A 16,808-nucleotide genomic window follows, 5' to 3' on the forward strand; every position below is an offset into this window, starting at 1 on the left:
GAATCTGACCAGCTTCCTCTGTGTGTGTCTGTGTGTGAAAAAGCTAACTACTTTCATCAAACAATAAAATGTGACACAATGTATTTATATGCATAATAAAGCATGGAACTTAATTTTTTTATAATTCATATTTAATAAATAAATAACTCGTAAAATAAATTCAATTAAATACAAATGTTAAGCACAGCAGACTATCTTCTATGACGCATTTGATCACATATGTCAGGCTTCCCAAACAACCACAAGAAAATTACTTATGACGTGCTCCTCTGTGTGTTAGAGAGGGCTAATATTTCATTGGCATTTCATCCAGGCATGCTGCAGTTAACTTTCAGGAAGTTACTGTACAAGATGTACAAATACAGAGGATTCTTAATTATTTGCATTTTCTGTATTTTGTATTGCCCTGAATGCTATGTTATCAAATTTGTAATGTAGGTGATGTATTCATAACTTTCATTTATGTTTTCATGTTCTGAGGCTTGTCAGGTTTGTATCATTAATTCCCTACATGCTTTTATTTGATGTTAACAAATTTAACCTGATTTCCTCCATTAATTCTATGTTGTGCTTTGTGCAGTTCAGACAGGTGGTCCAGGGATACCAGAGGAAAAGAAGGTTGAGGCTCAATTACAAAGTAAGGTGTTTTGTCTTGCAACTTATCTGCCATTTTAGAGATAAGTTACATCTACCTCTAGGGCCCCGTAAAGTTAAACTGTGTTCCTGTGTTACCTAGCAATAAAGTTAACTTGTAAAATTGTCCAGAGTTAAGAAAACTTGGGAAGGGACTGGGGTGGAAGGAACATATAGCTGCATTGAAAGAATAAGGTGCAAAGTTGGTACTGGAACTAGGAGTTTCATGGAACAAATCTGAGCAAGTCCATGAGTCTCTTAGTCCTATTAGCAAAAGACATTGTGCTGTGGCTAAAAAGCATTGCAGAATAACCCGTGCAGTTGTTATGAAGAGATAAAAATGCAAAGCAGAAGCAGTAACAAAATGGAATGTTCCCATAACATCAAACTTGCAAAAAGCTGTATATGTGAGTTTTCATCTGCTGTGGCATAACAGATTGTGGAATAACATGAGAGGTGTCTCAAAACTGAGTATCTAGGTAATAGTTCCCTTTCGGTAATGGCAGCTAGAAGGCTCATATGGGTGTTCGCTTGCGTGAATAATGCTTCCCCAAGTAAGATATTCCAGAGAAGAATATCAATCTGTTAAACATCTGTTTGTTTTGGCTTTTACCTACTAAGCTTCTGTCAGACATTTCTCACTGATTTTTAAGAATTCAATTACTCATCTTCTAACAGATTATATTTTTGTGTGTGTGTGTTCCAGGATGCTCCATAAGTGCAATGACAGATTTAGTTTTCCTGGTAGATGGTTCATGGAGTGTAGGGAGAAATAACTTTGGATATATTCTGGACTTCATGGTTGCCCTTGTATCAGCGTTTGACATAGGAGAAGAAAAGACGAGAGTTGGAGTTGTTCAGTACAGTTCAGATACAAGAACAGAGTTCAATTTAAATCAGTATTTCAGAAGAAGTGATCTTATTGATGCAATTAAAAGGATACCTTACAAAGGTGGCAACACAATGACAGGTACAGATTTCCCACATATGTTTTTATTCAATATTTCATTTTATAATTCAAATTTGCTTTAAATTCTAGTTCATTCAAGTTCATTCAAGCCTTATGAATTCAAGCGTAACAACTTGTGGTGTTTTTAGGTGAGGCTATTGATTACCTGGTTCAAAACACCTTCACTGAGTCTGCTGGAGCAAGAAAAGGTTTTCCCAAAGTAGCAATTGTCATTACGGATGGAAAAGCTCAAGATGAAGTTGAAATTCCTGCAAGAGAGCTTCGCAACATAGGAGTTGAAGTTTTTTCTTTGGGTAAGTTGAGTTTTTCTAATGATTTAGAGATTAACATTACTAAAGAAGTAAGTTTTATGTTTTACAGATTCTGTGTTTCAAGAATTTTGCTATGTGTATGCCTTGAAATGGGTTGTTTGCACCCTCCAGAGTGGAACATACCAGTTGTATTAATTTAATAGTAATTCTGTAGCTCCTACATGGAGATTAAGATGACTGACAAGCATAGTTTCGACCTTGGCCTTACTGAAGACACCACATTATTTTCTTAGGTTGAAAATGGAGTATGTCGCCTCATTGCATTAATCATTATTTTGTAGTTTGATTACTGATAATGGCAGAAGGCAGAACTGAATTAAGCTTGACTTTACACCAGAATGTTTTGATACTTTATGAATACATTCACAGCTGCCTGTATTTTACGGCCACTTAACACAGTCCTGTCTATTGCAACTTCTAGGAATCAAAGCAGCAGATGCAAAGGAACTCAAGCTAATTGCATCTCAGCCTTCACTGAAGCATGTGTTCAATGTGGCTAATTTTGATGGAATTGTGGATATACAGAATGAAATTATCTTGCAAGTGTGTTCTGGAGTTGATGAACAACTGGGTGAACTGGTTAGTGGAGAAGAAGGTGAGATACTTTATATAAATGTATTTATGGACTTCAGTTTATTGTGATGCATACTTCAGGGGCTAGCCCTACTTCCGTTGCTTTGTTTCTGGAGTTTGATCTATTGCCTCATTTAGCAAGTGTGGAAAACAGGTCTCAGATTTCAGCATTTGAATGCAGGAGAACAGAACATGTGACGCAGTAGATTGGGAGTAGCTCCATTATTCCTTACTTTCAAGGGTAACACAATGATGTACAGTTATCAAAGTCTCATACAGTCAGTTTGGGCACAGGCATCATTTCCAAGGAAAAAATGTACTAAAGGGAAAAAAACCTGCTTGGTGAAAGGGCAGAATACATAATAGATTAAGAACCAAGAAATGAAAACTGGAGAATGCTGAGAAAACACAGACGCCAAGCTGTATCATGGCAGCTTTCTGGCCCTGTATGATTCAAACTAACTAGTTATTCTTTGACCGAAATGGCAGCAGAGATGACTCTGCTATCATAGTGCTCTGCTCAGGTCTGCATTTGTTCACGCTCTCTGCAGTGGTTCTGTGGGTGTAGCTTTTGCTTCGCGTTGAAACAGTATTAAAACAAGGCAGCATTTTCCCTGGAATATCTACTACACTCAGGGGACCACAAATGCAGTGTTCATATTTCTACCCTCTCACTGATGCCCCATTTGGACTGTCCTGTAATTCACTTGTGTTTATTTATGCTAAAAAAAGAAAGTGTTTTTTAGTAAAGATTAAGCAAAGATAACCAAATTTATTCCAGAAATAAAAATGTGCAAGAAAATATGTTTATAACTATAATTAATATTTTGGGTTTGCTTTTGATTTCTTTCAGTGGTGGAGCCTCCTTCAAATCTGGTGGCCACTCAGATCTCCTCAAAATCTGTTAGGATCACTTGGGATCCATCAACAAGCCAAATAACTGGTTATCGGCTGCAGTTCATTCCAATGATACCTGGTGGAAAACAACATGTACTGAGTGTGGGTCCTCAGACTACTGCTCTGAATGTTAAAGATCTCTCTCCAGACACTGAGTATCAAATTAATGTTTATGCAATGAAAGGACTGACCCCCAGTGAGCCAATAACGATAATGGAAAAAACACAACAAGTAAAAGTTCAAGTGGGTGAGTTAGGAGCTACTGTTGTTTTTACGTGGTAGCTTTTTGTTGTTTTAAACCTCTGATGCTTGTTTTAATAGCATACCTTTATTATTTATGAGAAGCAGCTTTACGTAGAGTGGTTTATTTCCTTTATATGCAACTGGGTATGATACATGAACTGCAGATGCAGTTGTCATGCTGTGGCTATTGAATATCTGTTTATGGCATAAATCTTTTTCTTTACAGAATGCTCACGTGGTGTGGATGTAAAAGCTGATGTTGTGTTTTTAGTGGATGGTTCCTACAGCATTGGTATCGCCAATTTTGTTAAAGTAAGAGCCTTTTTGGAAGTGTTAGTTAAAAGCTTTGAGATATCGCCTCGAAAAGTACAGATTAGTCTTGTCCAGTACAGCAGAGATCCCCATATGGAGTTTTCTTTGAACAGATACAACAGAGTGGAAGACATAATTCAGGCTATTAACACCTTCCCCTACAGAGGTGGATCTACCAACACAGGCAAAGCGATGACATATGTGAGGGAGAAAGTATTTGTTACCAGCAAAGGATCAAGACCAAATGTGCCAAGAGTCATGATTCTTATTACTGATGGAAAATCATCAGATGCTTTTAAAGAACCTGCAATAAAGCTGAGGGATGCAGATGTAGAAATATTTGCAGTTGGTGTGAAGGACGCTGTGCGTACAGAGTTAGAAGCAATTGCATCACCTCCTGCTGAAACCCACGTTTACACAGTAGAAGATTTTGATGCTTTTCAAAGAATATCATTTGAACTTACACAGTCTGTCTGCCTACGGATTGAGCAGGAACTGGCTGCTATAAGGAAAAAATGTAAGTAACTATTATTACTTAGAGAAATGTAGAAAATGCAATGAAAAAAGATCTGAACCAATGTTTTCTGCTTGTAGTTACCTAAAGAATTAGTATTGATGAAATTGTCCATACAAATGATAATTTTAATAACTGGGGATTTGCTTCTCATTTTCAAACATATTAAAAGCAATGAGGGAAATTAACACCAAGAGAAATGGAGATGAAAAAATTATTTGAGAAATAACTTTTTTCCCCCTCCTCTCCTAAGTACCTAGAAAGTTATTAAAGTGTGTGTCTATCTGGGAGTGGAGTCCTATCTATAGTCCTATCTATAGATACGACTAGATAGTCCTATCTATCTAGTGGAGTCCTCTGCTTTTACACTCAATGTCGAGTGCAACGGTTGCTTACTAGGGCCGTTCTTCTTTAGCTGTCAAAATGAGGTAGCCAGTCTAAGCTTGTCTCTCAGAATTTCAAAGGCAATGGAGCAATGCTGACACTTCCAGAGAGTCACTTGATTAACTTTTAGGGTAGAATGAATGGCTCTCTGAAAGGAGCTTAGACAAGAAAATTTCAGACAGCAGATGCTAGGTGATATTAATCTCGATCCAACTGTAAAGACTGAAATGAAGTAGCACATGAAAGTCTTCACATGCATCCAAATTTGGTGAGCTTGAATAATGTTTAATATTTAAAAGATTTCTAAGTGACCAACTTTTATTCAGCTGAAGTTGCTTATGATTAGTTGCACCCTCAGTGTTCCTATCTATGTTTAGTAGAACACTAACGTTGAATAGTCCTCAGTATTGAAAATCCCACTCTCTTTAAAAATAAGCCTTTTGTTTCAGGATAGCTTTGAGGAACAAACCAGCAAAGCAGTCTTTGTTTTAGAGGGCTCAAGCAGTCTTAACATCCCCACTGTTAGGCTGACTAGGCCAACCAAAACAAGCCCAGGATGTCAGGTTTGTGTTTGTGCCTCATGTCAAGTTCCTTGTTTCCCCTTTGACTCCATTTCTGAAAAAAAATACTGGGATTTATTTTGTCCTGTTTCTAATCTAGATCTGCAAAAAACCAAGGATTCTTAGTTCCCACGGAGGGCATAATGTTATTCATGGGACATATGAAAGAGGGTACCCAACTTGGTTATCAAATTCTAACTTAAGTTTTCATAAGTACATTTTTTTAGATGGACTATTCTCATTTGATCTAGAAATCACTGAGTTGGTGCTTCTACTCATTGTCATATGATTTGAGACAATCTAGATATGATCTTCATGACATTTGATAGCTGTAAGCAAGTATAGAAAACAAATATTGTTGCATGTGCAACAAAATATCTCTTCCATTAGAGTAAATCAAGCTATTGAGGGACATTTTTCATTTACTTTAGAGGCTTTGTGCTAAAAATATTCTAGCAAGTATGCCTCACCTGTACGTTTTTATTTCCATACAGCTTATGTACCTGCAAAGAATATGGTCTTTTCTGATGTAACATCTGACAGTTTCAAAGTGAGCTGGTCTCCAGCTGGATCTGAGGTTTTGTCCTATCTCATTAAATATAAGGTAGCAGTCGGTGGAGATGAATTCATTGTTTCAGTACCAGCTTCAAGTACTAGCTCAGTTCTTACCAACTTGCTACCTGAAACTACTTACGCAGTCAGTGTGATTTCTGAATATGAAGATGGTGATGGCCCTCCCTTGGATGGAGAGGAAACCACTTTAGAAGGTAGGCTTCCCATTATTCTCAGACAGGGAAGAGTCATATGTTCAAATAAGAATTTGCTTAATTCAGTGAATGGGTGTATGTGGAACAGCCAGCTAAGGCTGAGAAGCTGTACTGCTATGCTGGATGAGAATAAACATGATTGTCTCTCAATGCATTTAGTAAAGATATAAAATTCCAATAACAGACCAACATTAAATTGTTAAGATTGGGTTTTATTTCACCTGAAACTTGGATGGACTCTGTGTTTCTCTGCAGTGGCCTATTTTCAAATGAAGTTTTGTGTTGTCAGTAATAAATTCCTTGGCATGTATTAATCTTAATGTACACTTAAGTTAAAGTAGATGATAGTTGTAGGTGTCTTCCAGCTGAACTATTCTATTCCATTAAATAATTATGACTCTGATGCAGGAATGCATGTTGACTTTAATACATTTAATTAGCAGCTGTGTCTACATCTAACTTACATTAATAGAAATTCTGGCTTATGCACCATAGGCTTAAAGGGGGCTGTGTTTTTGGTCAGCTGTTTCTCATCAGAACTTCATGGGTCTGATCCAGTAGCTCTTACTGATTCAAAACTTCCATTGATGTCAGCATGAGTTTATGTGATCAATGGCTGTAAATTTAAGCATGGCAGCTGTACGTTTTCTTTATGGAGTTGCCATGATGCATTTCCACTGATTTAAAGGAGAAGGATGACAGTAAATTTGATTTGCTATTCCAGTAGTTGAATACTCAGTCTAGTCTAAATCATACTTTTTTAAACATTGCTCCACTCTTTTTCATTATTCCATGCTGTCATTTGTGACCTTTGGTGATGTCAATGGTTCCAAGGGAGCAAAAGGAACAGCATGGAAATTCGTTAATTGGTCTTTCCTTTTAGGATTGATAGAAATACACTTTTATAAAATAGTTTAGTTTGGATGTTAAGTTTGGAAGATACAGGTTTTGCTGTTGGTGTGCATATTTCCATGATTGTACCAGTCAGAATGTTTTGGCCACACATAACTTTCCCTTAGGAAAACAGACAAGCTCTTGGCTGATAGAACATGTAACTTGTGATTGTAAAGGACAGGGGAAGGAATAGCTTTAATAAAAACAATCAGTATTCCCACGTTGTAACTGATACTACCTTGAATAATTGTTAGCATCCTGACCTGACGAAAATCCCAACATGTCTGAAAAGACAGAGTTCTGCAATCATGTAAACATCAGCAGAACTCTATGCAGATCTAACTAACAATTTGGGCCAGCAGCTTTCTTGGCAGCTAACTTTGGTTTCAGGTTTTTAAAGAATTTGAGACTGATTATTGTGTTTCTGATTAGTAGGAAACAAGTTTGTTTCTTTAAAGATGGGATTATTAATTGCTGCACTCTTAACAGATCTGTAATTTAACACTGAAGAGCAATGCTTTTGGCATATAAATGTCCAGCTGGATTATAATTTAGTCAATAAACAATAAAAAACAGAACTTTTTTGTCTGAATGACAATGCTATGTACTGCTAGGCAACTTGCAGTACAGTAGATCTTAATGTATGTTGGAAGAGTCAAGTCCTTCTTTGGTGTGCCCACTTTGATCATATGAAATGACCTGAGGTGCTACACCTTTTGTCAATGAGCGGGCTAGGTTAAACGATTCACCACAGTTTTTCCTTAATTTCTCAGATAACAAGCTATTTCTTGTTTTTGACTTTCGGACTTAATTCAGAAGCCTTTTTTAAACCTTAGATGCAACGCACATTGCAATGAATATATTTTTTGTTGTGAAAATTTAACTTAAAGTAATAGAATTGTTTTGGTGATTTTCCCCTGTTGCATTTACTTTGGTGATTCCTTTAAAACAGGAGAGGTGCCTGTGTGTAGTTAGGTGTATCTGACAACTCTCTGTAAATGGAGGTGGTGCAGAAGCAAATGGCCACAGCAAAGAAACCTGTGTGATTTGTTTTGTTACGGAATTTCCCCACTATGCCCAAAAATCCCTTACACAGTTTAGTTCTGTTACCGCTAAACACAGTCAGACTGTCGTAAGTTTCCAAAGCAGCTGAATAAACTGTGATTAATGTACTTTTGGGGACAACTTTGTTACACTGCTGATTGTAACTCTGGCCCTAAATTTTCAGAAAAGACTAATGGTTTTTGTACTTTAAAACAATGGCAGGGCACTATAAGCTCTTGTTTTGGTAAACTGGATGAGCTAAAAGCGTGGTTGAAATGATTTCGCTTCAGATACTACTTGATTAAAAGTAAGCATTTACAAATTCTATATGTTTTTTTTTTGTGTGTGTAGTTAAAGGTGCTCCTCGAAACTTAAGGATAACAGATGAAACTACTGATAGCTTTGTAGTTGGCTGGAGTCCAGCTCCGGGAAATGTCCTGCGGTACAGGCTTGTATATAGACCACTTACCGGAGGAGAAAGGAGACAAGTGACTGTGTCAGCAAATGATAGATCAACTATTCTGCAGGACTTGATCCAAGATACAAGATATGAAGTGTCTGTTATTCCTGAGTATCAGTCTGGGCCTGGAAATTCACTGAATGGATATGCAAAAACTGATGAAGGTACGTGATCAATGCTGTGAATGTAGTAAGCTTGAGGAGAAATCCTGCATGCTGACATATTCGTACTGAAAAGAGAATAACCCATATTGGCTATATGTGTTATCCCAGATGAACAGGGAATTATAAAATTGCTTTAGCCTAGTTGAGAGGTAATTTAAGACAATATAATTCATCAAAATAGTAGTATTTAATTTTAAAATATAGTATATTGAACCTGCAACACCTAAATGGCAAGGTAACTTGGGTGAAGAATCTACCTATACGTTTAATTTATTGTCCTCCTGATTCTTCATATTGTCAATGACATAAATTATATTTCTTTTCAGCAAATTCATCTTCTGTTTGCACTTTGTTCTAAATGGCTAGCAAGGAATGAATGAAACATTTAAATTACTAAGTTATCACTGTAGCTTTAGCATGATCCTTTAACAGATATCATGTCTTATTAAAAAAAATCCGAAGAGTACAGGGGCATTATGAATGTTCTGGTCACTGGTGAAACTCCACTGAGATTTTAAATATTAGAAATCAGAAAAACTATCATCAAACAAACTCTGTAGGAAACCATAATGTGTTTATTTCATATTTCATTGGTGATCTTTGACTTGATTCTGCAGACAGCGACTTCAAGAACCTGAGCATATATTCAGGTGCTAGTATGTATAAGTGTTCCAGGATCGAGGCTGTAGCTTTAATAGAAAAAAAATAGGGGCAAAAACATTTTATTGAGCATTTTTGCCTAAGGAGGGTGGGGATGGAATTGTACAGTCCTGACTGCAGTAAAGATATACTGTAGCAGTGTTAGTACAGAATATTCAGGAATTATTTTTTCAGCATTAAGTCCTATGTTGTGGTAACCTGAAAAGTAAACCAAGAGATGAAGCTTGCTTCAACTTGTTTTCATCATCTTTTGGCATGTGCAGTCCGAGGAAATCCAAGAAATTTGAGAGTTTCTGATGCTACAACATCAACAATGAAGCTATCTTGGAGTGCTGCTCCTGGCAAAGTGCAGCAGTACTTTATAACATACACTCCAGTTGCAGGAGGTGAAACTAAGGAAGTGACTGTGAAAGGTGACACTACCTCAAAAGTGCTGAAGGGCTTAGACCAAGCCACTAGGTATGCATTGACTGTGTCTGCCTTGTATGCCTCTGGAGCAGGAGAGGCCCTTTCTGGAGAGGGAGAGACACTTGAAGGTAATTATTTATTGTTTCTATACAGTCATTCATTTATTTGATTGATGTTTAAGTTTAAGGTGTCTTAAAGTGTACTGTCTTCCTGAGTTTTCTGTAAAAGTAAATATGTGATTGAAAAATAAGCATAAGGACATTCTTCTACTTTACAGGGATTTTCCAAACCTACTGTCTATCAGAGAAAAAAGTGGGGTCAAATCACTGGTTGTGGAGGGGACTCTGGGTCTCTTGAAAAAGGCATTGCCAGGAGCATCAACGAAAACTGTCTGTACTTCCACACCAGCCTCAGTGAAATATTTTGTATTATAAAACTCAACTTCTGTGCAATTTTAGTGGCAGACTGTTCTTAATGTATCTCATCCATTTGAAAATTTGCAGGTTTTCTACTGTACTGAGACTGAAAGATGTTCAGGGACCATTTTTACATTAGAGAAGCAACATCTAGTCAAGGCATAGGAATAATGAATCATATCCTGCTTTTAACTAATAAGAGTAAGAAACTGGAGCTGAGCATTAACAGAATGCTGGCAAAAGTGTAAGTCGGAGCCAAAGACTTTCTTATAAGGAGGGGAAGCTGCTCTTGCTCTGCCTTTGAGTGGAGAATTTCCCAGACATCTCTGTGAGGGTTCTCAGTGTCATCTGTTAATTGTCAGAGGATAGGGAAAGCTCCCTCCTAGGCCATGAAAGGAAGCGTGACTGTGCTCTGTGCTGGCCAGGTATGTATTGCTAAAGTCTGGCACCACAGCTGTGTAGGCACAACACTTGAAACCATCTTACAGATGAATTATAAGGAATTAAAACTCATCCATTGACGCTAATGGAGTTATAGTAGGGATATACTTGGCTCTCAGTTTCTCCATCAGTCTGTCTTTTTGTTTATGACATAGGTTAGGAAACAAACCAGAAAACCTACTTTAAATAGGAAACTGTAAAAAAAACCCCATCAGTTCCAATGATTCACCAATGTGCTGAATTCATCCCACTAAAATTTAAGCACTTATTGGAACAGTGCAGTTTGCAGCTTGGACATTGTAGGATTCTTCTGTGATTGATGAAGAAAGGCAGATACTTCCAGAAAGCAGGTAGTCCATCTGAGATTTCATTTTTCCTTGAAAGGAAGTTTCTCTGTCCATTGACTATAGAAGGAACCACTGAGAGCTAGGCACCAACCCTGTGCCTGCCCCACTACCTAAGTCTCAGTGATCCAATCATAGAATCACAGAATTATAGAATCATAGAATGGTTTAGGTTGGAAAAGACCTTTAAGATCATCAAGTCCAACTGTTAACCCAGCACTGCCAAGTCCACTGCTAAACCATGTCCCTAAGCACCACATCTACATGTCTTTTCAATACCTCCAGGGATGGTGACTCAGCCACTTCTCTGGGCAGCCTGTTCCAATGCTTGACAACCCTTTTGATGAAGAAATTTTTCCTAATCCAATCTAACCCTCTCCTGGTGCAACCTGAGGCCATTTCCTCTTGCCATATTGCTTGTTACTTGGGAGAAGAGACCAACACCCACCTCGCTAACAACCTCCTTTCAGGTAGTTGTAGGGAGTGATAAGGTCTCCCCTCAGCCTCCTTTTCTCCAGGGTAAACAACCCCAGTTCCCTCAGCTGCTCCTCATAAGACTTGTGGTCTAGACCCTTCACCAGCTTCATTGCCCTTCTCTGGACAAAATCCAGCACCTCAATGGTTTTCTTGTAGTGAGGGCCCCAAAACTGAACACAGTATTTGAGGTGTGGCCTCACTAGTGCCGAGTACTGGGGCACGATCACTTCCCTAGTCCTGCTGGCCACACTAGTCCTGATACAGCCTTCTTGGCCACCTGGGCACACTGCTGGCTCATGTTCAGCCAGCTGTCAACCAACACCCCCTGGTCCTTTTCTACCAGGCAGCTTTCCAGCCACTCTTCCCCAAGCCTGTAGCTTTGTATGGGGTTATTATGACCCAAGTGCAGGACCTGGCACTTAGACTTGTTGAAGCTCCTACAGTTGGCCTCAGCCCATCGATCCAGCCTGTCCAGGTCCCTCTATAGAGCCTTCCTACCCTCAAGCAGATCATCACTCCTGCTCAACTTGGTGTCATCTGCAAACTTACTGAGGGTGCACTTGATCCCCTTGTCCAGATCATTGATAAAGATATTAATCAGAACCGGTCCCAGTATTGAGCCCTGGGGAACACCAGTTGTGACTGTCTGCTAATGGGATTTAACTCCATTCACCAGAACCCTTTGGGCCCAGCCACCCAGCTAGCTTTTTACCCAGTGAAGAGTATACCTGTCCAAGCCATAAGCAGACAGTTTCTCCAGGAGAATGCCATGGGAAATGGCGTCCAAGGCTTTACTAACGTCTAGGTAGACAAAATCCACAGCCTTTCCCTCATTCACTAGGCAGGTCACCTGGTCATAGAAGGAGATCAGGTTGGTCAGACAGGACCTGCCTTTCATGAAGCCAGGCTGACTGGGCCTGATCCCCTGGGTGTCCTGCGCTTGCCTCGTAAGTGCACTCAGGATGAACTGCTCCATAATCTTTCCCTGGTACTGAGGTCAGGCTGACAGGCCTGTAGTTTCCTGGATCCTCCTTCTGGCCCTTCTTGAAGATGGGTGTCACATTTGCTAATCTCCAGTCAACTTGACCTCCCCTGTTAGCCAGAGCTGGTGATAAAGGATTGAAAGTGACTTGCTGAGTGCTTCCACCAGCTCCCTCAGTACCCTTGGGTGGATCCCATCTGGCCCCATAGACTTGTGTATGTCTAGGTCGCATAGCAGGTTGCTGACCATTTCCCCTTGGATTAAGGGACCTTCATTCTGCTCCCTGTCCCTGTCTTCCAGCTCAGGGGCCTGGGTACCCAAAGAACAACTGGTCTTACTATTAAAGACTGAGGCAAAGAAGGCATTAGGTACCTCAGCCTTTCCCTCATCCTTTCTCACTATGTTTTCCCCTGCATCCAGTAAAGGATGGAGATTCTCCTCAGCCCTCCTTTTATTGCTAAAGTATTTCTAGAAACATTTTTTCATTGTCTTTTATGGCAGTAGGCAGATTAAGTTCTAGTTGGGCTTTGACCGTTCCAATTTTCTCCCTGTGTAACCTCACAACATCCTTGTAGTCCTCCTGAATTGCCTGCCCCTTCTTCCAAAGGTCATAATCTCTGCTTTTTTTCCTGAGTTCCAGCCAAAGCTCTCTGTTCAGCCAGGTTGATCTTCTTCCCTGCCAGCTTGTCTTTTGGCACATGGGGACAGCCTGCTCTTGTGCCTTTGTGATTTTCTTCTTGAAGAATGTCCAGCCTTCCTGGACCCCATTGCCCTTCAGGACTGCCTCCCGAGGGACTTTGTCAACCAGTCTTCTAAACAGGCCAAAGTCTGCCCTCTGGAAGTCCAAGGGAGCAGCTCTGCTGACTCCCTCCTTACTTCTCCAAGAACGAAAAACTATCATTTTGTGATCACTGTGCCCAAGACAGCCTCCAACCATCACATCACCCACAAGTCCTTCTCTGTTTGCAAAAAAGCAGGTCAAGCGGGGCTCTTTCCCTAGTTGGCTCCTTCACCAGTTATGTGAAGAAGTTATCTTCCACACACTCCAGGAACCTCCTAGACTGTTTCCTCTCTGCTGTATTGTATTTCTAGCAGACCTCTGGTAAGTTGAAGTCCCCCATGAGAACAAGGGCTAGTGATTGTGAGACAGTGATCTGAGACAGAGATCGTGAGATAGTGATCCCAGCTGCTTATATGATATTTCCTCTGCCTCTTCATCCTGGTTGGGCGGTCTGCAACAGTCTCCCACCATGATACCTGTCTTGTTGGCCTTCCCCCTGACTCTTACCCATAAATATTCAACCCTATCTTCACCATCAATAAGCTCTAGACAATCAAAAAATCCCTAACGTACATGGCTACTCCACTGCCTCTCCTTTCTTGCCTATCCCTTTTGAAGAGTTATAGCCATCCATTGCAGCACTCCAGTTGTGCGAGTCATCCCACCACATGTCTGTGATGGCAACTATATCCACCTACTTACACTGAGACAGTGTGCAGCTGTCAGAGAATTGGGCACCTTGCAATTTGTGCAGAAAGTTCCCTAACTCCCTTGCCCCACGTAAGATCCAAATTACTCCTTTTGTAAGAGAAAAGAACCTGTCTCCTGCCCAGAACACTGCTGAGATCTAGGTAAAGGAGAAGAGGTAGCTGGATTTTGCTCATATACTCCAGAAAAGCCAGAGATGATCAGGAATTAATGAATTTTTCTGTTGGTGGTGGTGCTGCCACTTTCTTTTGTATGGTATTCTACTAGGTCTAACACCTTTTTGAAGGAAGAGTGAGTGCGGAGATGTAGGCCTTACTCAGTCTGGGAGAGTCTGAATGCACGTTGCCACATCCCAGCATGTTTACAAGGCTGCAGTGTATGCTGGGCAAGAGTGTCCTTCACTCTTTCCTTTGAACATGAGCCACTGTACATCCAGGAATGCAAATTTCACTCTCAGAACAAGAGCAGGCTGGATCCCAAGTGGACAGAGGAACCTGACACGCCTGCTTTTTTCTCTGTGCTGTCAGTGGATAGAGGAACACCTTGGTTTTTCCTTTGCAAATCTTGAGAGGCCTCTGTGTCTCTGTTAAAGAGACTGAATTGTCTACTTGCATAGGGAGATGCATCAAATTTTCATGAAGGTTTGACCAAGTTAACTGTTTACATTTGGTGGAAAGGTTTTCATCCAGTATCTTTGTAGTAAACCTGCGAGAGACCCTTTATTAACATGGAGGTCTGGAGAGATCAAGTGTGTTTCAAATTCATAAAATAAGCGTAGCTTTTTACCCTATCATAAAACTTGAGCAATAGGTAAGTCTTTTAAGGCACTGCCTAGAGCTTCAGTTAAAACACATTCTAAACAGAGAGAGCAGTGAAATACAGCAGAATAGAAAAGACAGTCATCAGAAAACCAGAATTCAGTCTCAGGTAGAGACTGTCTTGTCCTTTCAGTGCTCCCTCCTCCCCAGGAAGGCTCTGATTCTGATTTGGACTTTCTGCAGTGGTAAATAGTCAATAAGAAGAAAAACATTCTAAAAATTGGTTAAGGAATCAAAGAATTTAAGAGGATAGTTGGTTATAGCTCAGGAATGGGTTTATACGCAACCAGATGGAGATTAAGATGGATGTCGCACTTCAAAGGACACAAGAGCATTCTTGTAAGAGGTTTTACTCTAAGCAACTGAATTAAAACTTTATGCAAAAAAATTTCTGTGACAGATTTTGTCTTGGGATAAATATGAATAAATGAGCATCCTGTCACTTAACTGAATTACTTTTTATTCAGTTCCTCAGCTGGGAGAAAACCAAATTAAAAATTACTTTTACCATTTTGACAGGTATAGCTTTGTGACTGAAATGCATATCCTTTGAAGAGTCAGCTGGATTCGAACATCCTATCAGGGTGCACTCCAGAAAACATTACTTTTCATATTAAAGCTGTCTATTAAATTTTTCTTGGTTAGATAAAATGTTAGTAAGAGCATAAACAGATGTCAGTCATTACTGGGTGATCAAAGGTAAAGAATAGAATACAAATTTCTCTTTGCATGACAGCAGAGGTCTAAATAATGATGTTTCCTCATGGAACATCCACTGTGTATTTTGGTAATCAGCATATCTGCAGTTTCATGGGGTAATAAAAATACTTGAATTAGGCCAAAACTCTCTGGACATGGTCCATAGACATTTTAAAAGACTCCCTGACTAATAGTATGAAAGGTTCTCAGAGTATCTGTTGGAGTACATATAAGAATATTTCACTGTATGGCACTGTCTTACCTCATTGAAGGATAAAAAGACAAAACCTTTAAGGAAAACCAGACAATTAAGAATAAAAGGGTTGCACTTTTGGAACTGAAAGGTAACATTCAAACTTCAAAGCTTAGTATAGAAGTTTACTTGAAAAAAAAGAAGTCATGCTGCCTGTGAAGCTAAAATAAATATGGTTGGACTCGGCTGAAAAGTTACACAGGTCAGTGGAGTGAATACTTGACTAACTATTAGCTGAAATAACTTGTCTGACTGAGGCTGGGAATGGGACAGAACTTAACTCCTGGAGAAATAAACTTATCAACAGTAATGACAAAAAAGCTGTGAAAGGAAGCATAAAAATGTGTTTAGTATTTCACTTGGTTTTTCCGTGAGCCATAGTGTCTGAGAAACAAAATAGTGCTGTGTGTGTTTCTCATTGCCAACAGCACTGAAGTACTGAGCAGTTAAGTATTTTCCTGTATCAGGAATCCCAACGGGGCTTACTTGATGGCTTCACCATATGAATTCCCACCAAACCTCTTCAGTCAGTGATGCCATAGTTGCTGGCCACTTCAGCTCATCATCATATCAAGAGCTAGGCTTGAGATTACCTTTCAAACTGGGACAATTGTTAGTTTATGGTATTGATATGTAGTCTAAGAGAAATCAGTTTGGATGTAGTGAACATTTCAGCACTAACAGGAAAGTGAGAAAAGAGGAGCTGGATACAGTAGCTTCTCCAGCCATTGTATAGTCAAGTGGCAGGAAATGAAAAATCCAAGCTCTCAGATGTTTATGGAATTTTACTGAGTCACTAAATGGTCCCCTGAGACTAAGGGTGTAGACAAACATTCTTACTGCCTTCAGTAATGATTTATTTTTCTCTGCATGTAGTAGGAGAACTCATATGGCCAATTACTGTATCTCAGTTGCAATGGTAGCCTTCAGCAGAGAGAGAAAACTGATAATTTTTTAGACTTCTCTGACATGATTTACAAGAATGTGTCTGCCCAGGCATTCAATGAAGGTCCTTCAGTTATATATGTTATCTCCCAAGTATTTTGGAGCAGTTACAAATTGATCTTGGAAGTTTCTTCTCTTCCTCTGCATTCC

General features: G+C 39.5%; 1 protein-coding gene across 6 annotated transcripts in view; it reads left to right on the forward strand.

Annotated features, from left to right (window-relative positions):
• The window catches only part of COL12A1 (collagen type XII alpha 1 chain), a 104,541-nt gene that overhangs the window by 12,046 nt on the left and 75,687 nt on the right, over window positions 1–16,808 (forward strand). For 5 of the 6 annotated variants that reach the window (XM_064447796.1, XM_064447797.1, XM_064447793.1 and 2 more), the window contains 9 exons: window positions 581–637; window positions 1,340–1,603; window positions 1,732–1,896; window positions 2,336–2,509; window positions 3,341–3,631; window positions 3,854–4,456; window positions 5,892–6,164; window positions 8,454–8,726; window positions 9,650–9,922. The exons of the other annotated variant lie outside the window; for it this stretch is intronic. In XM_064447796.1, the coding sequence (XP_064303866.1) occupies window positions 581–637; window positions 1,340–1,603; window positions 1,732–1,896; window positions 2,336–2,509; window positions 3,341–3,631; window positions 3,854–4,456; window positions 5,892–6,164; window positions 8,454–8,726; window positions 9,650–9,922 (2,373 nt within the window). The remainder of the gene's footprint in view (window positions 1–580; window positions 638–1,339; window positions 1,604–1,731; window positions 1,897–2,335; window positions 2,510–3,340; window positions 3,632–3,853; window positions 4,457–5,891; window positions 6,165–8,453; window positions 8,727–9,649; window positions 9,923–16,808) is intronic. 6 annotated transcript variants of the gene reach the window in all.

The sequence above is a fragment of the Phalacrocorax carbo genome, chromosome 3 (genome assembly GCF_963921805.1).
Source record: "Phalacrocorax carbo chromosome 3, bPhaCar2.1, whole genome shotgun sequence".
NCBI classification, from domain to species: domain Eukaryota; kingdom Metazoa; phylum Chordata; class Aves; order Suliformes; family Phalacrocoracidae; genus Phalacrocorax; species Phalacrocorax carbo.